This window comes from Meles meles, chromosome 13 (genome assembly GCF_922984935.1).
Source record: "Meles meles chromosome 13, mMelMel3.1 paternal haplotype, whole genome shotgun sequence".
NCBI lineage: Eukaryota > Metazoa > Chordata > Mammalia > Carnivora > Mustelidae > Meles > Meles meles.
This window is the reverse complement of record NC_060078.1, coordinates 5992610-6016994: the sequence shown is the minus strand read 5'-3', so window position 1 is coordinate 6016994 and position 24385 is coordinate 5992610. Positions and strand designations below refer to the sequence as shown.

The following is a 24385-nucleotide window of genomic DNA, read 5'->3' as shown; positions in this document are numbered from 1 at the left end:
GGAAATTTGGAAAGAACTCAAATACATGGAGGCTAAAGAGCATTCTACTAAAGAATGAATGGGTTAGCCACAAAATTAAAGAAGAATTTACAAATTCATGGGAACAAATAAAAATGAAAACACAGCTGTTCAAAATATTTGGGATGCCACAAAGGTGGTCCTAAGAGGTAAATATATAGCAATACAAGCCTTTCTCAAGAAACAAGAAAGGTCTCAAATACACAACCTAACCTTACACCTAAAGAAGCTGGAGAAAGAGCAGCAAATAAAGCCTAAACCCAGCAGGAGAAGAGAAATAATAAAGATCAGAGCAGAAGGCAATGAGATAGGAACCAAAAGAACAGTAGAACAGATCAATGAAACTAGGAGCTGGTTCTTTCAAAGAATAAGATTGATAAACCCCTGGCCAGACTTGCCAAAAAGAAAAAAGACAGGACCCAAATAAATAAAATTATGAATGAAAGAGGAGAGATCACAACTAACACCAAACACACACAATTATAAGAACATATTATGAGCAATTATATGCCAACAAATTAGACAATCTGGAAGAAACGTATGCATTCCTAGAGATGTATAAAATACTAAAACTGAACCAGGAAGAAATAGAAAACCTGAACAAACCCACAACCAACAAGAAAATTAAAGCAAAAATTTCCCAACAAGCAACAGCTTCCCAGGGGAGTTCTAGCAAATATTTAAAAAAAAAAAAAGAATACCTAATTCATCTGAAGCTGTTTCAAAAAACACAAATGGAAGGAAAAATTCCAAACTCTATGAGGTTAGCATTACCTTGATCCCAAGGTTGCTTCGGGTGTTCAGGGTCTTTTGTAGTTCCATAAAAATTTTAGGACTGTTCTAGCTCTGTAAAAAATGTGGTTGGTATTTTGATAGGGATTGCATTAAATTATGTGTAGACTGCTTTGGGTAGTATAGACATTTTACATTATTTGTTCAAATATTTGTGTCAAATATTTGACAAAGACCCCACAAAAAAAATTACAGACCAATATCTCTGATGAACATGGATGCAAAAATTCTCCCCAAAATACTAGCCAACAGGATCCAACAGCACAGTAGAAGTATTATTCACCATGACCAAGTGGGATTTATTCCTGGGCTACAAAGCTGGTTCAACATCCGCAAATCAATCAATGTGATACACTACCCTGATAAAAGAAAGAAAAAGAACCAAATAATCCTCTCAATAGATGCAGAAAATGCATTTGAAAAAGTGCAGCATCCTTTCTTGATAGAAACTCTCCACAGTGTAGGGACAGAGGATACACATCTCAATATCATAAAAGCAATCTATGAAAAACCCACAGCAAGGGGCGCCTGGGTGGCTCAGTGGATTAAGCCGCTGCCTTCGGCTCAGGTCATGATCCCAGGGTCCTGGGATCAAGCCCCGCATCGGGCTCTCTGCTCCGCAGGGAGCCTGCTTCCTCCTCTCTCTCTGCCTGCCTCTGCCTACTTGTGATCTCTCTATCTGTCAAATAAATAAAATAATAAAATCTTTAAAAAAAAAAAAAAAGAAAAGAAAAACCCACAGCAAATATCATTCTCAATGCGGGAATAACTGAGAGCTTTTTCCCTAGGGTCAGGAACATGGCAGGGATGCCCACTATAACCACTGCTCCTCACATAGTACTAGAAGTCCTAGCCTCAGCAATCAGACAATAAAAAAAAATAAAAGGCATCCCAACTGGCAAAGAAGTAGTCAAACTCTCACTCTCTGTAGATGACATGATACTGTATATGGAAAACCCAAAAGACTCTACCCCCAAATTTTCAGAACTCATACAGGAATTCAGTGAAGTGGCAGGATATAAAAATCAATGCACTGAAATCAGTTGCATTCCTATACGCCAACAATGAGACAGAAGAAAAATTAAGGAGTAAATCCCATTTATAACTGCACCCAAAACCATAAGATACCTAGGAATAAATCTAACCAAAGAGGCAAAGGATCTGTACTCAGAAAACTATAAAACACTCATCAGAGAAACTGAGGAAGACACAAAAAAATGGAAAAACATTCCACGCTCATGGACTAGAAGAACAAATATTGTTAAAATGCCTATGCTACCTAGAGCAATCTACATATGCAATGCAATCCCTATCAAAATACCACAACATTTTTCAAAGAAATGAAACAAATAATCTTTAAATTTGTATGGAATCAGAAAAGACACCAAGTAGCCAATGGAATGTTGAAAAAGAAAACCAATGGTAGCATCACAATTCCAGACTTCAAGCTCTCTTACAAAGCTGTAATCATCAAGACAGTATGGTACTGGCACAAAAACAGACACATAGAACGATGGAACAAAATAAAAACCCAGACGTGGACCCTTAAATCTATGATCAATTAATCTTTGATGAAGCAGGAAAGAAAATCCAATGGGAAAAAAGGCAGTCTCTTCAACAAATGGTGTTGGGAAAACTGGACAGTCACATGCAGAAGAATGAAACTGGATCATTTTCTTACACCATGCACAAAACAGACTCAAAATGGATGAAAGACCTAAATGTGAGATAGGAATCCATCAAAATCCTAGAGAAGAACACAGGCAGCAATCTCTTTGACCATGGCTGCAGCAACTTCTTGGTAGACCCGTCACCAAAAGCAATGGAAACAAAGGCAAAAGTGAACTACTGGGACTTCGTCAAGACAAAAAGCTTCTGCACGGCAAAGGAAAGAGTCAAGAAAACCAAAGACAACTGAGAGAATGGAGAAGATACCTGCAAATGACATATTAGATAAAGGGCTGTATCCAAAAATCTATGAAGAACTTATCAAATTCAACACCCAAAGACCAAATAATCCAATCAAGAAATGGGCAGAAGACATAAACAGACATTTCTCCAAAAAAGACATCCAAATGGCCAACAGATACGTGAAAAAGTGCTCAACATCACTCATCACCAGGGAAATAGAAATCAAAACCACAATGAGACACCACCTCAAACCAGCCAGAATGGCTAAAATTAAGTGAGGAAATAACAGGTGTTGGCAAGAATGCAGAGAAAGGGGAACCCTCTTACAGTGTTGGCAAGAATGCAAGCTGCTACATCTGTATCTTTGGGGTAAATACCCAGCAGTGCAATTGCAGGGTCATAGGGAAGCTCTATTCTTAATTTCTTCAGGAATCTCCACACTGTTCTCCAAAGTGGCTGCACTAACTTGCAGTGAAAAGAAGGGCCATCTGTACCCCAATGTTTATTGCAGCAATGGCTACGGTCGCCAAACTGGAAAGAACCAAGATGCCCTTCAACGGACGAATGGATAAGGAAGATGTGGTCCATATACACAATGGAGTATTATGCCTCCATCAGAAAGGATGAATACCCAACTTTTGTAGCAACATGGACGGGACTGGAAGAGATTATGCTGAGTGAAATAAGTCAAGCAGAGAGAGTCAAGTATCCTATGGTCTCACTTATTTGTGGAGCATAACAAAGAACATGGAGGACATGGGGAGATGGAGAGGAGAGGGAGTTGAGGGAAACTGGAAGGGGAGATGAACCATGAGAGACTATGGACTCTGAAAAACAACCAGAGGGTTTTGAAGGGGCGGGGGGGTGGGAGGTTGAGGAACCAGGTGGTGGGTAATAGGGAGGGCACGTACTGCATGGAGCACTGGGTGTGATGCCAAAACAATGAACACTGTTATGCTGCAAATAAACAAATAAAAAAAATAAAATTAAAAAAAAAAAAAAAAAAGAATGCAAGCTGCTGCAGCCACTATAGAAAACAGTATGGAGGTTCCCAAAAAGTTGGAAGTAGAGCTACCCTATGACCCAGCAATTGCATTACTATGTACTCTATGTAGTAGGGCAAATGCACTACTATGTAAGATACAGATGTAGTAATCCGAAGGGACACCTGCACCCCAATGTTTATAACAGCAATGTCCACAACAGCCAAACTATGGAAAGACCCCAGATGTCTATCAATATAGAAAAGGATAAAGAAGACGCAGTATATATAGAAACACACACACACACAATGGATTATTATGCAGACATCAAAAAAAGATATCTTGCCATTTGCAATGATGTGGATGGAACTAGAGATATCATGCTAAGCAAAAAAAGTCAATCAGAGAAAGACAATTATATGATCTCACTGATACGTGGAATTTAAGAAACAAGGCAGAGTATCATAGGGGAAGAGAGGAAAAAAATGAAACAAGACAAAACCAGAGAGGGAGACAAACCATAAGAGACTTAATCTTAGGAAACAAACTGAGGATTGCTGGAGGGGGACAGGTGGGAGGTTGGGGTACTGGGGCAATGGACATTAAGGGGGCATGTGATGTCATGAGCACTGGGTATTATAGAAGACTGATGAGTCACAGGCCTGTACCTCTGAAACCAGTAATATATGTTAATTGAATTTAAAAAGTTTGTACATATATATTTATTTATATATTTTAACTACATATATAGTTGCAGGTATACATATATACATATGTGTGTGTATATATATATACACATACAAGTATATATATATATATGAGATACATATTCAGTTTTAAAAAAAAAGGTAGTATTTTAGCTCCCCAGCATGGTATTTGCCATCTGGATTCACATAGATCAAATCTACATAGCAGAGAATCTTATCTTAACTGAATCAAATTTCAAAGCAAATTAAGAAACAAGGAGGGGCAAAACAAAAGGTTATTATAAAAGAAGATTAAAGGTTATTATTTTTAAAAAACTAAGCAAAAATTTCAAGAAATATGGTATCATTAATTTGTGAATTTTCCATCTTTGATATATTTAACTTGTGCATGAAAGTTGAAACACCCATGCTTTGAATGTTCCACAAGAGCAGCGTTCACTATTGAGAAGGTACTATTGCACAACTCAACGTTTCTGAGAGCCAAGCAGGTGTCAAGAATGACTCCAGGTGCTTTCATGTTACAGGTATCTTGGTTTGAACCATTACATTTACTGGCAAGCTGTGCTTCCAAGGAAGAGAGATGGGCCCTCAACAAGGAACACTCCATGGTTGTGCCTGGGTGGCTCAGAGGGTTAAGCCTCCGCCTTCAGCTCAGGTCATGATCTCAGGGTCCTCGGATTGAGCCCCACATTGGGCTCTCTGCTCAGCAGGGAGCCTGCTTCTCCCTCTCTCAGCCTACTTGCGATTTCTGTCAAATAAATAAAATCTTAAAAAAAAAAAAAAAAAGTAAAAAGGAACACTCCATGCGTCAGAGGAAGAGGAACTGCAAGGAGCACCAGGCCAGACGAGAACCATACAGATCAGTGGCTGCTGTGTGCTTCTCCTGGAACCAGTAACTGCAATTACTCCTTCCCTCTCGTCACTGTGCACTGGGTGTGAGGAGGGCCAAGAACTTTTTACCTCTCGGATCCGGATCAAGGAGCCCCTCCTGAGTACCTGCACCAGAAATTGCATCCAAGGAGCCTCACTGGTACCTGGAACTAATTTTGATGGCAACACCCTGGATTTCGAGCCAGTGCCGAAAGGGGCTAGGACTATTGGAGGTGAGAGGAGTGAACCTGGCATGGGGAAGAGATGTGAGTAACTGACAGCTGGTGAACTGTGTGGGTTACATCCACAGATGACTCCCAGCCCAATGCCCTTTGGTGATATGATTTTGCCACTTATCCCACTACCAGGTAAAACCCATTTCCCCTCCTCTTGAATCTAGGCTCACCTGGTGACCTGCTTGTACCAATAGAGTGAAGCCTAAGCCTTAAGAGGCCTCACAGTCCTCATTTCCACCCTCTTGGAAAACAGACACTGTATAAAAACAGTGGGAAGAAGAGAGAGGCTGACCCATCTAGAGGAGTTCAAGTGTTAGGTCGGGTGGAGAGATTACTTAAATACATAAGTTTAAAAAAAAAAAATAGACTGTTTTATGCCTCCTGCAAGAATGTGAAGCACAAAAAGAACCCTGGGTCTCGAGTGTATTCAAAAAAGAAATAGAAACGTAGCTGAACTGTGCAGGTTGAGCAGACTGGTGAAAGGGTTAGATCCTCTGTGGAAATACTGATGAAAATAAAGAAAACAGTGCAGCAGAAACAGTATCACTGACAATGAAACATTTACAAAACTACAACATTTGAAGTAAAACGTTATGGTTTAAACAAATGTTTAAATAAGACATTATGTTGCTTTTCCTGAAGTATGTTACAGAGATCACTTTTAGATATCTCCTTTATTTTTCTCTAAGGACATAACACAAATAGATCCTGTGTTCCCTGAAAAATAAGTGCTATTAATTGTAAACATCTTACGTATACAAGGCTGAATTAGAGCCTGAAGTGTTGTCAAGCACTGAATTCCAGACAACTGAGAACAGTTTATATACCGATCTCAAAGTGTACAAACAACTACGTCTGCATGTGAGCAACTGTTCCTAGAATCTCACATTTATGAAATAGGTCTTAATTTAAGAATTAGTGAAATTTGTGGGGTGCCTGAGTGGCTCTGTTTGATTGACCTTCTGACTCTTGATTTCGACTCAGGTCATGATCTCAGGGCCCTGAGATCGAGCTCCACATCAGGCTTCGCACTCAGTGGGGAGTCTGCCTAAGATTCTCCTCCCACCTCCCCGCCCCCCAGCGCCCATCCTGGGCTCACATGCATGCACTCTCTCAAATAAATAAATCTTTAAGTAAAAAAGATGGTTCCACATCAGGCTCCTTGCTCAGCAGAGAGCCTGCTCTCCCTGCATGCCAGTCCCCCTGCTTGTGCTCTCTGACAAATAAGTAAAATCTTAAAAAAAAAAAAAAAAAAAAAAATTTTAAAAGAACTAGTGAAATTTGTAATTCTTGTGAAAGGAAAGTATGAAATTTATGAAATACTACTGGTTTGCCTTAAAGGAATAAAATGGGGAGGGTATAGAAACAGAATGAGGAAGATCTTCTTTTCTTCCTTTTTAAATTTTTTGGAAGATCTGTTTTTCAAATATCATATGACTTAAATGAAAAAATAATCCTAGAGGAGTAATCAGGTAAGAGAGAGGAAAAAAAAAAAAAAAAAGGCATCCAAGTTGGTAAGAAAGTAGAACTGTGGGACGCCTGGGTGGCTCAGTCGTTAAGTGTCGGCCTTCGGCTCAGGTCATGATCCCAGGGTCCTGGAATCCAGCCCCACGTCGGGCTCCCTGCTCAGTGAGGAGTCTGCTTCTCCCTCTCCTTCTCCACCTGCTTGTGTTCCCTCTCTTGCTGTCTCTGCCTCTGTCAAATAAATAAATTAAATCTTTAAAAAAAAAAAAAGGTAAAACTGTCAGTATTTGCAGATGACATGATACTATAGAAAACCTAAAGAATGCACCAAAAAAACTATCAGAATAAATGAATTCAGTAAAGCTACAGGATAAAAAATTAACACACAGAAATCTATTACATCTCTATACACTAATAATGAAGTAGCAGAACGAGAAGTCAAGAAAACAATCCCACATACAATTGCATCAAACAGACTAAAACACCTAGAAATAAATTTAACCAAGAAGTGAAAGACCTACTCTGAAAACTGTAAGACGGTGATGAAAGAGACTGAAGAGGACACAAACAAATAGAAAGATACTCCACGCTCATGAATGGGAAGAATACATTAAAATGTCCATTTTACTACCCAAAGCAACTGACAGGTTTAATGCAATCGTTATCGAAGTACCAAGAGCATTTTACACAGAACTAGAACAAATAATCTTAAAATTTATATGGAACCACAGAAGACTCAGAATAGCCAAAGCAATCTTGAGAAAGGAGAACAAAGCTGGAGATACCACAATCCCAAATTTCAAGGTATACTACCAAGCTGAACTAATCAAGACAATAAGATACTGGCGCAAAACAGATGGATAAATCAATGGAAAAGAACAGAAAGCCCAGGGGGAGAAAGAAACCCCAATGATCAATCAATGACAAAGGAGACAAGAATATACCATGGGGCAGTAGCAGTCTTCACAGTAAATGATGTCAAGAAAACTGGATAGCTACATGCAAGAGTGAGAGTGGATCACCTTCCTAGACCATGTACAAAAATAACGGATATGTCTGGATATGTCTCCTGAGGCAAGGGAAACAAAAATAAACTATGGGGACTACACCAAACTAAGAAGTTTTTGCACAGGAAGGAGCCCATCAACAAAACAAAAATGCAGGGCACCTGGTTAGCTCCAGTGGTGGAACATGCAACTCTTGATCTCTGGGTTGAGAGTTCGAGCCCCACACTGGGTGTAGGGATTAAAATCTTAGGGACATTTGGGTGGTACAGTCTCTTGAGTGTCTGACTCTTGGTTTCAACTCAGGTCACAATCTCGGGGTTGTAAGTGCCAAGTCCCATGCTGGGCTAAGAGATTACTTAAAAATTAAAATCTTAAAAAAAAAAATTAAAACAAGGGGCACCTGGGTGGCTCAGTCAGTTAAGCGTCTCCCTTCAGCTCAGTCATGATCTCAGGGTCCTAGGATCGAGACCTGGGATGAAGCCCTGCATCCAACTCCCTGCTCAGTGGGGAGCCTGGTTCTTGCTCTCCCTCTGCACCTCCCCCTGCTCATATCTCTCTATAAAATGAAATCTTTAAAAATACGTTCACACACACATGGATACAAAAAAAAAATAAGATACCAGTCAGAATAGCTACTATCAAAAAGACAACAAGTAAGTGTTAGCAAAGATGTGGGGAAAAGAGAACCTTTGTGCACTTGTTGGTGGGTATGCAAAGTGGTGCAGCCATTATGGGAAGCAGTAAGGAAGTTCCTTAAGAAATTAAAAGTAGAAGGGCGCCTGGGTGGCGCAGTGGGTTAAGCCTCTTGCCTTCAGCTCAGGTCATGATCTCGAGGTCCTGGGATTGAGTCCCGCATCGGGCTCTCTGCTCAGCAGGGAGCCTGCTTCCTCCTTTCTCTGCCTGCCTCTCTGCCTACTTGTGATCTCTATCTGTCAAATAAATTTAAAAAATCTTAAAGAGGAAAAAAAAAAGAAATTAAAAGTAGAAATAGCATACAATCCAGCAATTTCAGTGTTGGGTATTTAACCAAAGAAAACAAAACACTAATTCAAAAACATACATGCATCCCTATGTTTATTGCAGTATTATTTAAAACAGCCAAGATACAGATGCCACCTAAGTGTCCATCCACAGATGAATGGATAAAGATGAGATACAGACATACAAATAAACGATGGAACAATTACTCGGAAAAAAAAAAGAATGAAATCTTGCCATCCACAATAGGAATGCACTACGTGTTCACAACAACAATATCCTACAGCGTATTATGAAAAATGAAGTATGTCAGAGAGGGGCGCCTGGGTGGCTCAGTGGGTTAAAGCCTCTGCCTTCGGCTCAGGTCATGATCCCAGGGTCCTGGGATCGAGCCCCGCATTGGGCTCTCTGCTCTGCAGGGAGCCTGCTTCCTCCTCTCTCTCTCTCTGCCTGCCTCTCTGCCTACTTGTGATCTCTGTCTGTCAAATAAATAAATAAATAAATCTTAAAAAAAAAAAAGAAATATGTCAGAGAAAGACAAATACCATATGATTTCACCTATATGCAGAATCTAAAAAACAAATGAACAAACAAGCAAAAACAGGAACACAGTCCTAAATTCAGAGAACAAACTGGTGGTTACCAAAGTGGGAAGGCAGGTGGGGATAAGCATAACAGGTAAAGGGGATTAAGAGGTACAAACTTCCAGTTAAAAATAGGTCATGGGGGGCGCCTGGGTGGCTCAGTGGGTTAAGCCGCTGCCTTCGGCTCAGGTCATGATCTCAGAGTCCTGGGATCGAGTCCCGCATCGGGCTCTCTGCTCAGCAGGGGGCCTGCTTCCCTCTCTCTCTCTGCCTGCCTCTCTGCCTACTTGTGATCTCTTTCTGTCAAGTAAATAAAATAAAAAAAATCTTTAAAAAAAAAATAGGTCATGGGGTGGGGCAGTGCCTGGGTGGCTCAGTCAGTTGGGCAGCTGACTCTTGATTTTGGCTCCGGTCATGGTCTCAGGCTCCTGGGATCTAGCCTCGGGCCCTGTGCTCAGCAGGGAGTCTGCTTAAGGATTCTCTCTCCCTCTGTCCCCCACCAAATAAATAAATAAATCTTTAAAAAAAAAAAAAAAGGTCATGGGATGAAGACTACAGTACAGGGAATATAGTCAACACTACCATAGTAACACTGTCCATTGACAGATGGGGACTACAGTTACTGTGGTGAGCACTGTACAATGCACAGAACTGTCAAACCACAATGCTGTACACCTGAAACTAGCATAACATTGTGTGCCAAATATATGGCAACAAAAGAATAAATGAAACAGTTTGAGTACATAAGTTTAAAAACTAGCACAGTTCTAATAAATGAGAAAACATAATACAAAACAAATGCCATGGTTTTCACTTTTTGTTCTAAATTCACACTTTTTAAACAGTGGTAATGAACCATTCAAGAAGAGATCTGTATTACTGTTTAGTTTGATAGCAGGCAGATCAAAGGAGTTAGAATGGTATGTATTAGGTAGCTGCAAAGTGGATGCTATGCCCTTTACAGATCAAAGGATAACATCAAAGATCAGTCTCCTCTGGAACATTCCTGGAGGGTTTCTCAGAAAACAAAACAGACCTGCAAATACTGAAAAATACCAAGTGAATGAAGGCCCACCAGTAACAATAAATATCCAAAAATAAACTAATAATCTACAGACTCATTCGAGATGATTACTGAGATGGTAGATCAAAACACTGAAATTCTGAACCCTGTCCAAAGAGAAGAAAAAAATTGGGGGGGATGGAAGGAGGAGAGTCCAAACATTTTTCCCTCGTAAGCATTCAGCTTGTGCTGGTTCTGTCCTCCTCCTCCCCACCAATTACAGATGCTCTGAATGAAATCAACATCCCGACCATGGCCCTTGTGGGAATGGAGGACGGTCACGAAGCCCTGTCATTGAGATTCAATTTGCACTATTACCTCCCCAACAGGTTTGTCAGCTAAAATTCAGGATGAATTTTGTGAAATATGAATTTTAGATCGATAGCCAATCATTTTTTAGCATAAGTATGTCCCATACATGTCTAATATTTATACTAAAAAATGACTGGCTGTTGATCTAAAAATCCAAATTTCACTATGCATTCCATATTTTTCTTTCCTGAATCTGGCAACATTACTCAAAGGCAAGGGTCCTCCACAGACCAATTAACCATAGTAAGCATTTTCTTGTTGGGGCTTTAGATGCTACCTCCTGGGAAAGGCCGGGTGTCTGGGGAGACTGCAGTAAATCTTGTTGATCTTCATACCCTATTCTGCTGCAGACAAAATTAGACATGTTTAGAGCCTTTTAGGCAAGCTTGCAAAACTTCCATTTCACTTGATGTACAGTGCTTTACGTGAGAACTGACCTGGTAGACTAATTTTCCAATGGAAAAACAGCTCAGTTTTTTTGTAGACTGACCCTGAGTGACGCAATTTTTATTTTGCCCTGATTTATGGGAGTTTTCCAAGAATGAAATACGTCTCTTCTTCTCTTTTGCAGAAATGTGCCCTGCCTGCAAACTATCAGTACAGAGTGACTTTTTTTAAAAAGTTCTTTTAACTCTTTACACCATAGCAGGAGAATAATTTATACTAATCCATTAATGCTCACTTAAGAACCTCAAAATACTTTACAACAATCTTACGACACATGCAGGATGAGCAAATCAAGATTCTATTTTGTACGTTATCCAGTATTGTGCACAAAGTCTAGAACAGTGCGTTTCTTCTGATGTCAAGTATTCCATTCACTGGTGCCAAAGAAAAGTCACTTGTTTAGAAAGTTAGTTAGTGGGGCGCCTGGGTGGCTCAGTGGGTTAAAGCCTCTGCCTTCGGCTCAGGTCATGATCCCAGAGTCCTGGGATCGAGCCCCGCATAGGGCTTTCTGCTCTGCGGGGAGCCTGCTTCCTCCTCTCTCTCTGCCTAGTTGTGATTTCTCTCTGTCAAATAAATTAAAAAAAAAAAAAAAAAAGTTAGTTAGTAGGCTCCACATTGAGTATGGAGCCCAAAACAGAGCTTCAACTCACTACCCTGAGATCAAGACCTGAGCAGAGATCAACAGTAGGACGCTTAATCAACTGAGCCACCTAGGCACCCCTTTGAAGATTTTAAGTACTCTCTACACCCAACGTGGGGCTCCAACTTACAACCCCAAGATCAAGAGTCACATACTCTACTGACTGAGCTAGCCAGGCACAGAAAAAGGTTACATTTTCAGATTTCTTTAAAAAGGTGGCAGGGTAGGGGGCGCCTGGGTGGCTCAGTCAGTTAAGCATCTTTCTTCAGCTCGGGTCATGATCTCAGGGTCCTGGGATCAAGAACCACATTGGGCTCTCTGCTCAGCGGGGAGCTGCTTCTCCCTCTTCTTCTGCCACTTCCTCCCACCCCCACCCCGCTTGTGTGTGTGTGCTCTCTCTCAAATAAATATTAAAAAAAAAAAGGAAAGAAAAGAAGATTTCATGCTCATCAGAAGAAAAAGGTAACTGTTTAGAAAGGAACACTTTAAATAAAAACTGAACAGTGGAATACTGACCCATAGGGCTCCGTTGAGAGTATACTCTCTAGTTTAGGTTAAACAAAAAAAAAAAACAAACCTGGAAATCATTCTGCTGTCTAGGGGCAAGGTGGAAAGAACTTCCAGGTTAATCACCTTAACTGAACCTCTCTACACCCCAAAAAAACAACAGATGGAGAACAGAAGCGCCTGGGAGCATGCTGATGAGAGATTCACAGCCATAAGTTCTAGGATAAACCTGTAAACTTGTGTCACAAATATTAATTATGAGTAGTAGCTCAGAAGATTGCCAGACGTACCTCAGGTCATACAAGAGATCAGACTGAAATTAGAGTGACATGAAATGATCAACCCCACCCCTGCCACCACCCAAGTAGTTGACATGACACTGTCAAAAAAGGATTAGAGGGTGGACCAGATCACCTCATACGGCCACCTCCAAACACGGGTTTTGACAGGGAAGAAGTGTGTATGATATATTAGGAAGAGATCAATGAACTTAATAACAAATACATGTAACGTAATGTTTTGTATGAGGCAGAGATTCCACAATACCGATACGATCTCTATTAGTCATGTCCTTCCTAATTATGACAATATAAGCATTAACAACTATAAAGGTGATTCTCTTAGTCTAAACCAGTGGTTCTCCACCACATCAGACCCAATGCTCCCTTCTGTACTGCCCCATAAATATTCTGCAATGGAATACATACTTAACATTACCTACCCATATAAGACTTAAAATCAACAAAAGGCTCATTTCAATGAAATGAAAGAACAGTAGTTTGTAACAGGAGAGTATGTATTTCAGTCTGTAAATGCTCAGGCATGACCACACTAGAAGACATAAGGAAATAAGCAAATGCTATTCCAAGGGGAAGAATCCAAACAATGAGTCCCTGTTCTGAACAGAGGCCTCCCATCAGCACTTCAGGGCAAATCCCAAAGGTCTGCTAAGACTGAAACAACTCTCCATTTTTACACTAGGAATAACCAAGACTGAAAACATAACTCCACCTAGAGCCCATTAAGGTCCATGCAATCACGAATGACATGGGCACGCTTTTAGAAAAGGGAACTGTGCTGGGCAGGCTCTTGAGGAAAAGTTCCTTCACTGGAAGGTTTATGAGGTCATGGTTCAGGAAGGTGAGGGATCAACAAGCCAGGATAAGGAATCTTTATTTCCACACCTCCCTAAACGTATCTTCCATGAACTCTTGACACATTCTGAGCTGGCCTCATTCCAAGTCTGCCATCTGCCTGATTCTTCTTCCACCCTGATTCTCTAAAATTACAGAATGGTAGGCTGGGAAATATATTCTGCTTTTATCTAATTTTGATCCCCATTTTAGAGGTTAGTAAATTCAGTCTTATTCAGGATCATGAGGATTGTCGAGAGCAGAGTTAGAGACCTCTGGACTTCCAGGCCAGGACTGCGTTCACTGTGCCACATTTAAGGGACAATAAGCTTAATGTTAAAAGATCTTTTGATCCCTCTGAGTGGTTCAGTTGGTTAAACCCCTGCCTCCGGCTTAGGTCTTGATTCCAGGGTCCTGGGGTCAGTCCTGCATTGTACTCCCTGCTCAGTGGGGAGTGTGTTTCTCCCTCTCCTTCTACCCTCCCCCTGGTTTGTGCTTTCTCTCAAAAAACAAAAAACAAAAACCAACAACAACAACAAAAAACACACCAAGGTCTTTCTGAGAAACTGCAACCTACTAAGGAAAACAACAAAAATTTTAAAAATTCTGTCTGAAAGCATCCCACCATCCTCTTCAAAGCTTCATAAAGTTTCTCTGAATTCAAGCAGTTAAAAATATTCGTAGATACTGGGGATAAAAATACATTATATGTTTATTTAAAAAAATAAATAAATAAATTTTTAAAAATATTAGTAGATAAGCAATATAAGCACTTTTTTGGACAGCGGGCTAGCAGTCCCCTATTCAGATGGTCTGTACTTTGTTTAATCAACTGCTTCTTATTGGATATCTAGGTTATTTCTCTTTTTTATTATTCACTTAGTGGACTTTAAATTGTTAATCGATGAGAAATGTTTATATTTATCCAATTTTAAAAAGCTGTCAAGAAACAAAACCCAAAGAAGGAAAAAGCAAGCAATCTTACTTGTGAAGAGCCAGAGTTCTAAAAGCTAAGGGAAAAAAATCTGCAAAATAGTTTTTTTTTTTTTTTTTTTTAGAATACATCAAAGTCTACATTATAACTATACCCAAAGCCAAACATTTCTTCTTCTCCGTCCCCCTTTATTCAACTATTGAATATTACCTGAAACAACCATGCAAATTCATAATGAAAAATTACCTGCATTTAAAATACACAGTCCCCTCGTGGCTTCCATCATGCTTTCCTCTCTCGGGATTGTCCCATTCTACTCCTAACCAGAGTCCTAAAAGAATAAGAAAAAAAAATGAGGACTAAGTGAGGATGGAGATAGTTAATGCTCCTTTTTGCTGCAAGCAAATACAGTTAGCAATGGAAACCCTATCACACAGACACCACTGGGGGCGAAAAATATCTTTTGAAAAAGAGCAAGTTAACCTGGGACTTGGGACTGCAATCAGCAAATATGACAGCTAGCATGTCTGGTTCCTAAGCCAACAAAAACTACAACTGAAAGAAACAATAGCTAAAACTTCCTGAGCACTTATTGACTGCCAGAAACTTTTCTTTGCACTACTTCATGTTCTTCTCACAAGACACTTTGTCCTTGTCAAGCAGATAGTATTACCTTCTTTTTTACTAATTCCTGGACGAATACCCAAGTTTTTGGAGTCCTAGTCCACTATTCGGCTTTTCATAAAATAAAAATCTATATATAAATAGTATCCTTATTCAACATAAGTAAAATAACTCACTCAAAGTCACACAACTTCAAACCCAGGTGATTGTAATTCCAGAAGCCAAGGCTTACCCATCACACTTTGCTGTCTTTGACGCAAACCTTGTGTTTGTATACCCCTTCAGTTTCCAGAACACTCTATGTACAGTACTGTGCTAGGTGCAAAAGAAAGATGGAGTGGTTCAGTTCTGGATCAACCCTCCTAGTAAAAACTAGAAAAGCTAGATAAACTATTTTTGAAAATCACTTTACATCAATTATGATGGCCAAAGTCAAAACACAAAACAAAACAAAATAACAAGTGCTGGTGAGGATATGGAAAAATTACAACCCTTGTGCCCTCCTCATGGGAATGTAAAATACTGCAGCCACTATGGAAAACAGTAGGATAGTTCCTCAAAAAAACTAAACACAGAATTACCAAATCATGTAGCACTTTCACTTCTGGGTATATACCTAAAAGAACTGAAAGCAGGGACCCAGACATCTGCATATTTAGGTTTATAGCAGCATTATAAACAATAGCCAAAAGGCAGAAGCAACCCAAGTGTCCATTAATGATGAATGGACAAACCAAATGTGGTGTATCCAGTCGACAGAAGGTTATTCAACCAATAAAAGGAATGAAAGTCTGCGACATGCCACAGTGTGGTTGAACTTTGAAGATATTATGCTAAAATGACATAAGCCAAACCCAAAAAGACAAGATAGTATTCCACATACACGAGACACCTAGAGCAGTCAAATTCATAGAGACAGAAAGTAAAATGGGGGTTGTCAGGCGCTGAGGGGAGAAGAGAATGGGGAATTATTATTTCATAGGTACAGAGTTCCAGTTCCGTAAAATGAAGTGTTCCAGGGGCACGGTGGTGAGGGTTGCACAACAACGTAGATGTATTTAATACCACCGAACTCTACACTGAAAACTGGTTAAAATGGTCAATTTAGTTATGTATATTTACTATAATTTTAAAGATAAGTGTGTACATCCCAGAGAGCTACTAAGGCAGCCAAGAATTACAAAGACAACATGTGGGAGAAAAGGGAAACCCAAAGAGTTGAACTAATAAACATTTAGAGCAATGTTTTTCCCTAAGGCATCTGGTAATTCTGATATAAGAAGCTAAAAAGCTAAACAGAGCTTTGGACAGATTTCAAGGGCTAAAAAATCAATACTGAGAATCACAGCCCCCCAAGGAAGGTCCAAGTTGCTGAGAAAGTCTCTAGGATTTGTACTGAGCTCAAGATGTCTTCATTCTAAGAGTAAGGAGACACCAGCGATACATAAACTAACCCTCGTAGGGATTAAATGTAAATCCTTGGAAAGGACTGAAGGAAGATAACACTATTGCAAGCTGGAATTACAATTTTTCGTCATCATATGGGCATTCTAACAAAAATATCCAAGCGCAGAAAAACACAAAGATTCTGTGACTGAGAACCAAGGAAAACAACAGCCAACATAAACAGATTCATCAGGCATCTGCATAATGGAGTTTTAACTATGCTTAATATTTTCAGGAAAATAAAGGATGGCCTTAAAATTTCAGCAGAGAATTTTACAACTGTGTTTTTTTTTTTTTTACAAACCCTAAATAAAAATTCTGGAACTAGGGAACATGATTCAAAGGGATACATGTATGCTTATTGTTTATAGCAGCACTACTTACAATAGCCAAGATATGGAAGCAACCCAAGTGTCCACGCGTGAATGACTGGATAAAGATGATGTGGTCTATATATACAATAGAACATTACTCAGCCATAAAAAGAATGAAAGCTTGCCATTTGCAATGGCATGGATGAAGCCGGAGAATATAATACTATAATAAGTCAGAGAAAGACAAATACCTTATTTCACTCATATGTGGAATTTAAGAAACAAAACAAGTGAGCAAAGGGCAAAAAAAAGAGAGAAACAAATCAAGAAATGGACTCTTAATTATAGAGAACGAACTGATGGTTACCGGAGGAGATGTGGGTGGGGGATGTGTGAAACAGGATGTGTGAAGAGGATTAAGGACTGTACTTGTCATAATGAGCACTGGGTAATGTATGGAATTGTTCAACCACTAGACTGTACACTGGAAACTAATACAACACCATATGTTAACAGGAATTAAAATAAAAAGCTAAAAAAAAGACAACCCAACTGAAAAAATGGACAAAGGACTTGGATAGCCATTTCTCCAAAGATATACACATGTCCAATAAACATGCAGAAAGATGATCATTAGTCATTACAGAAATCCAAATCAAAACCACAATGAGATACACTTCACACTTAATAGTATGGCTATAGCCAAAATAATGGAAAGTAACAAGTGCTGGCAAGGATGTGGAAAAACCAGAACCCTCATATACTGCTGGTGGACACAGAAAATGGTGTTGCCACTTTGGAAAACATTTTCAGGTGGTTCCTGAAAAAGCTAAACGTAGAATTACCATATGACTCATCAATTCTACTTACAGGCATATAACCACAAGCATTATAAAAACTCAGACACTCGGGGCACGTGGGTGGCTCAGTGGGTTAATCCGCTGCCTTCGGCTCAGGTCATGATCTCAGGGTCCTGGGATCCTGCATCGGGCTCTCTGCTCAGCAGCGAGCCTGCTTCCCTCTCTCTCTCTCTCTCTGCTTGCCTCTCTGCCTACTTGTGATCTCTCTCTGTCAAATAAATAAATAAAATCTTTAAAAAAAAGAAAAAAACTCAGACACTCATATGCCAGTGTTCATTGCAGCATTACCCACAACAGGCAAAAGGTAGAAATAACCCAAATTCCATCAACAAACGGACAAATTAAAAAATGTGATATCCATACAATGGAACATTCAGCCGTTATAAGGAATGACGTTCTCGCACACGCTACATGGATGAACCTTGAAGGTATTTTGTTAAGTACAAAAAGCCATCCTGCAAGGACAAAGGCTTCTATGGTTCTACTTATATGAGGTACCCTAGTCACTATTTACCTATACACTTAAAAATGGTTTAAGAGGGGCGCCTGGGTGGCTCAGTCATTAAGCATCTCTCTTCGGCTCAGGTCACGATCCCAGCATCTTGGGATCGAGCCCCACATCAGGATCCCTGCTTGGCAGGAAGCCTGCTTCTCCCTCTCCCTCTCCCCCTGCTTGTGTTCCCTCTCTCACTATAGCTCTCTCTGTCAAATAAATAAAATCTTCCCCCAAAAAATGGTTTAAGAGAGAAAAAACAAAAGGTCAAGATGTTAATTTTATGGTATATATATTTTACACAATTAAGTAATGTTAACATTTTAAAAATAGTTAGGGGGAAGGAAGAGATGAACAGGTGGGGCACAGAATTCTTAAGGCAGCGAACCTACTCTGTATGATAATGTCATCATAAATTTCCGCAAAGCAACAGAATATACAACACCAAGAGGGAACTTCAATGGACTTTGAGTGATAATGATGTATCAATACAGGCTGATCAATTGCAATACATGTACACTCTGGTGGGGGACATTTGTAAGGCGGGGCCTAGGCATGTGTGCGGGGCAGGAGGAAATCGCTCTACCTGCTCTTCAGCTTTCCTGTGAACTTAAAACTACTCTAAAAAAATAAAGCCTATTCAAAAAAGGTTAAAACAGTAAATCTTGTTGTATTTTACAATTAAAATCTTTTAATAAAAAATGTCAAAATGGCAAATTTTATGCTTTATATGCATGTAACCACAATTTAAAAAATTTAAGGGGCACCTGGGTGGCTCAGTGGGTTAAAGCCTCTGCTTTCGGCTCAGGTCATGATCCTAGGGTCCTGGGATCAAGCCCCGCATCGGGCTCTCTGCTCCGCAGGGAGCCTGCTTCCTCTTCTCTCTCTGCCTGCCTCTCTGCCTAGTTGTGATTTCTCTCTGTCAAATAAATAAAATATTTTAAAAAAAAATTTAAAAAACAAAGACAATTTCAGCAAAGAAAAATTAATAGGGGTGATTTTCAAGGAGAAAGAAAATTACCCCAGATGAAAACCTGAGGATACAGAGGGAAAGAAAAGGCAAAAAAGGATAAATATATAGATACATCTAAATTAATAAAAATGATATAAACTATTATCAGTTCTTGGTGCTTTATATGCACAAAGATTAAAATACCCAACATATGAGTTAAGATTGGGTAAGCAGAATTAGTATTCAAGTATTCCAAGGTCTTTGCATGAGTCCAGGAAGAAGTAAAATTACTAGTTAGACTTCTATAGGTCAAAGATGCAGATTATTATCTCCCTGATAATTACTTAATAAAAAATGTATGATTAGGGGCGCCTGGGTGGCTCAGTGGGTTAAGCCTCTGCCTTCGGCTCAGGTCATGATCTCAGGGTTCAGGGATCAAGCCCTGCATTGGGCTCTCTGCTCAGCAAGGAACCTGTTTCCCCCTCCCCCTCTGCCTGCCTCTCTGCCTACTTGTGATCCTTTCTCTCTGTCAAATAAATAAAAACTTACTTTAAAAAAAGTATGATTGGGGCACCTGGGTGGCTCAGTGGGTTAAAGCCTCTGCCTTCGGCTCAGGTCATGATCCCAGGGTCCTGGGATTGAGCCCCGCATTGGGCTCTCTGCTCTGCGGGGAGCCTGCTTCCTCCTCTCTCTCTGCCTGCCTCTCTGCCTAGTTGAGATTTCTCTCTGTCAAATAAATAAAATATTTTTTAAAAAGTATGATTAACAGAGAGGAAAAATAAAGTTTAAAAAAATAATCCAAAAAGGAAGGGAGAGGGGAGACCAAAAAACAAAACAAAACAAAACAAAAACAAAAACAAAAAAACAACACACAGGCAAGACAAATAGAAAGCAAATAGTAAGATGGCAGATATAAACCCAAATTATCAAGAAATAAGTGAAAGAAGGACTAAACATTCTGATTAAGAGAGTCCACAGAAACCATCACTGAGATTTACACAGGGATCAAACAGAATCTGTAGATTGCTTTGGGTAGTACTGACATTTTAATAATAGTCCCAATCCATGAACGGGGGATGTCTTTCCATTTATTTGTGTTTCATTCTTTCAGCAACATGTTATAATTTTCCTTGTATATGCCTTTCACCTCCCTGGTTAATTCCCAAGTGTTTCATTCTTTTTGATGTGGTACATGTAGACAACGGAGTATTATTCAGCCTTTACAAGAAAGTTCTGACACATGCCGCAGCACAAACCTTGAGGACGTTATGCTCGGTGAGATCCAGTACTCATAAAAAAACAAATTCCACAGAGGCATGTGGGTGGCTCAGTCGGTTAAGTGTCCCCCACCTGATCTCGGTTCAGGTCATGATCTCAGAGTTGTGATATCAAGCCCTGCACTGGCTTCCACAATCAGCACAGAGTCTGCTTGAGATTCTTTTCCTCTCCTTCCCCCTCTGCTCCTCCTCCCTGCTCACGTGCACATACTCGAAATTAAAAAATAAAATCTTAGGGGGAAAAAAAAAAGACAAATACCACAGTCAAATTCCCAAGAGAGAGAAAGCAGAATAGTGGTTGCTAGGGACTGGCAAGAGAGAAGCATGAGAAACTACTGCTTAATGAACACGAAATTTCAGTTTGGGAAGATGAAAAAATGTTCTGGGGGTGGACAGTGGTGATGGCTACAGAACAATGTGGTGAACCCAATGCCACAGACCACACACGTAACCAATGTAACAAACGTGGATTTTTACCTTCTGTGCATTTCACTGAAATGAAAATATAAAACACTGAAATCGCAGAGTAGCAGCTCTGTACACAGTGGAACTCAACTGGCAGTCAATAAAGTTTTATTAGAAAATCCTCGTATGTGTATAAATTAAGCCATATCATTATAAATTACCTTGCTTCAAAAGAGAAAGTACAGGGGAGCCTGGGTGGCAAAGTTGGTTGAGTGTCCGATCTTGATTTCCACTCAGGTCATAATCTCAGGGTCCTGAGATTGAGCCCCACGTCAGGCGCCTACACTCAGCAGGGAGTGTGCTGGGGATTCTCTCCCCCTCTCCTTCTGGCACCTCTGCACCCCATTTGAGTGAGTGCTCTCTCTCACTCAAATAAATACATAAATCCGAAGGGGGGGTGGAGCACGGGGTGCCGGGGTGGCTCAGATGGTTTAGGTATCTGACTTTGGCTTGGGTCCTGGGATAGAGCCCCACAATGGGTTCCCAGCTCAGTGGGGAATCTGCTTCTCCCTCTCCCTCTGCTTTTCCTCCTGCTTGTGCTCTTTCTCTCTCTTGAATAAATAAAATCTTTTAAAAAAATAAAATTTTAATTTAAAAAAAGCACAATGTAAATTAGAAAATATTTTGAACAGAATGATGATAAAAATACCACATATCAAAATTTGGGAAATGTAGCCACAAGCTGCATTTGGAGAGAAACTTACAGACTTAAATGTATAGGTTAGATGGAAGACAGAAAATAATAATCTATCTCAAAATGTTAAGGGGAGAAAAATAGCCTAAATTAAACCTACAGAAAGCAGAAGTAAATAATAAAAAGGAAAAATGAATAGGCTAGAAAAATAAATAAGACCGTTTCTTGCTGTAAAACAGCTCAAAGCTTTCCAACAGGGATACATGTGAAAACCAGCAGCCATTATATAAAGGCTAACTCTTGGAATAAAAGTGAGAGCAGGTGATAAGGAAGCACAGTTAAGAAGACCATTCAAGGGGCACCTGGGTGGCTCAGTGGGTTAAAGCCGCTGCCTTTGGCTCCGGTCATGACTGGTCATGATCGAGCCCTGCATTGGGCTCTCTGCCCAGTAGGGACCCTGCTTCCCCCTCTCTCTCCTCCTGCCTCTATGCCTACTTGTGATCTCAGTGTGTCAAATAAATAAATAAATAAAGACCGTTCAGGGGCACCTGGGTGGCTCAGGGGGTTAAGCCTCTGCTTTCAGCTTAGAACATGATCTCGGGGTCCTAGGATCGAGCTCTGCGCCGAGCTCTCCGCTCAGCAGGAAGCCTGCTTCCTCCTCTCTCTCTGCCTGCCTCTCTGTTTACTTGTGATCTCTGTCTGTCAAATGAATAAATAAAATCTTAAAAAAATAAAAAAAGGAAGAAGACCGTTCATACGGTTGGGGGTGGTATGTGGGAAAGACGTGCAGTGGTAACAGGAAGGAAACCGTGAAGGGAAAATAGCAGAGGCCAAAGCCTAGTAGAGCTCAGGACCTGTTTAGGGAGCCTCAAAAAGTCCCACAGAGGTAGAGCCGGGGGTGTAGCCCAGGGTCAGGGCAGGAGCCAGTAGCAGGAGAGAAAGCCTAGCAGGGCCGCAAAGAGGCTGAACCCTAACATAAAACTCTCCAATGACACAGTAAAGAGCTTGAACTTTATCCTGCTTCTCCTGAGAACCCTCGTTAAGCAGCATGGAGACACAGGATCTCCCTCTTGAAAGAGAAGAAACTGAAGCTCCGGGGAAGTATGTCAGTTAGTCAAGGGAAACTTTCTTCCTGCAGTCTCTCAGCACTCTGATATCAGATGTGTGGGGTTTCCACTCCAAGCAACTCCCTAATTCTTGGCAGACACAACCTGGATGTCCTACAATTTACCTCAAAACTGATACTAACTGGCCAGATTAGTGTAGACCCCACAGATTAAGGGCTCAGTCCCACAAGAATGTCCCCACTTCAGATGCCAGTCACAAGTCCCAGACTGTCACCTCTAACTTCTCAGCCACCAGTTACACATCAGGGGTTTCCATAGCCCATACTTCTGATCATTTGCTAGAACTGCTTCACAGAAATCAAGAAAACCCCTACATTGACCAGTACACTATAAAAGATAAAACAAAGAACAGATGAACATCTATAAGAAGAGGTACCCAGAAGGGTCTTGAGCACAGGTGGCTGTCCCCACAGTTTGTGTGTACTGCACACAGAAGGCCTCCAAACCCCACAGTCTGGGGATTTTCATGGAGACCTCCTCGTGTAGGCCTCTATTCCCTCCCCAGAGGATGGGGGTGAGTCAAAGTTCCAAACTCCTAATTAAGGTGCTGGTAACCAGCCCCCATCCTGAAGCTAGCTAGGGCAACCCAGCCACCGGTCCTCATTAGCATACAAAAAGACACTTATCACTTTGGAGATTCCAAGGGCCTTCTTTAGAAGTTCTTGGTGGGGAACAGGGATTGAAGAACAAATATTAGAGCATGTGAAAATTAGTAGTGGGAAATTTCACCAAAATGTAGTCGGGAGGTTTCATGGAGGGAGCTCTCGAACCCTACCATCATTGGTGGTCAACTGCAGACCCAACAGGAAGAGACGAACTTGGCTTTACCTGGACTTGACCTCGCACCCAGATACTACTCCACTACTCTGGCTAAAAGCAGAGATGCTCAGCCAATGAAAAGCCAGCTCATGCCGACAGGAGCCAACAGCTCAGCCAGTGAAAAGTCACCATTCTACGACCTCCACCTTACTCCAGTGGACTTTTAGTTTATAACAGACTTCCCAACCTACCCCTTTCCTCCTTAAAAAGCATGCCTCTGCTTTATATACTCTGACCTTCCAACAGGTTTCACCAGTTTATTTATCCTGGATTGCAATTCTCTTTTATCCCTAAAAAAGCCCGTCTTTTTTTTTTTTTTTTTTTCTTAAAGATTTACTTATTTGACAGAGAGGGAGCAAGTCCAAGGAGGGGGAACAGCAGGGAGAGGGAGAAGCAGACCCCCTGCTGAGCAGGGAGCCAGAGGAGGGGCTCCATCCCAGGACGCCTGGATCAGGCCCTGAGCTGAAGGCAGAAGCTTAATGGACTAAGCCCCCCTAGGTGCTCCTTTCATTAATTTTTTAAGATTTTATTTATTTGAGAGAGAGAGAATGCAAGGGGGTGTAGAGTTTAGTAGGAGAGGGAGAAGCAGACTTCCCGCTGAGCAGGGAGCCCCACGTGGGACTTGATCCCAAGACCCAGGTTCATGACATAAGCCGAAGGCAGATGCTTAACCAAATGAGCAACCGAGGCTCCCCAGCAGCTTTTATTTTCAAGATTAACAGATGTTCCTAGCACCCCTAACACTCGGGAAGTTACATGGGTTTGGGGAGCTTTGTGTCAGGAACCTG

The 24385-nt window shown here is 40.7% G+C and overlaps 1 protein-coding gene across 3 annotated transcripts in view; it reads right to left on the bottom strand.

Moving 5' to 3' along the window:
- Nucleotides 1-24385, bottom strand: part of TBCE (tubulin folding cofactor E) — an 81216-nt gene that overhangs the window by 28374 nt on the left and 28457 nt on the right. For all 3 annotated transcript variants that reach the window (XM_046027871.1, XM_046027872.1, XM_046027873.1), the window contains exon 3: nt 14833-14917. In XM_046027871.1, coding sequence (XP_045883827.1) covers nt 14833-14917 — 85 coding nt within the window. The remainder of the gene's footprint in view (nt 1-14832; nt 14918-24385) is intronic.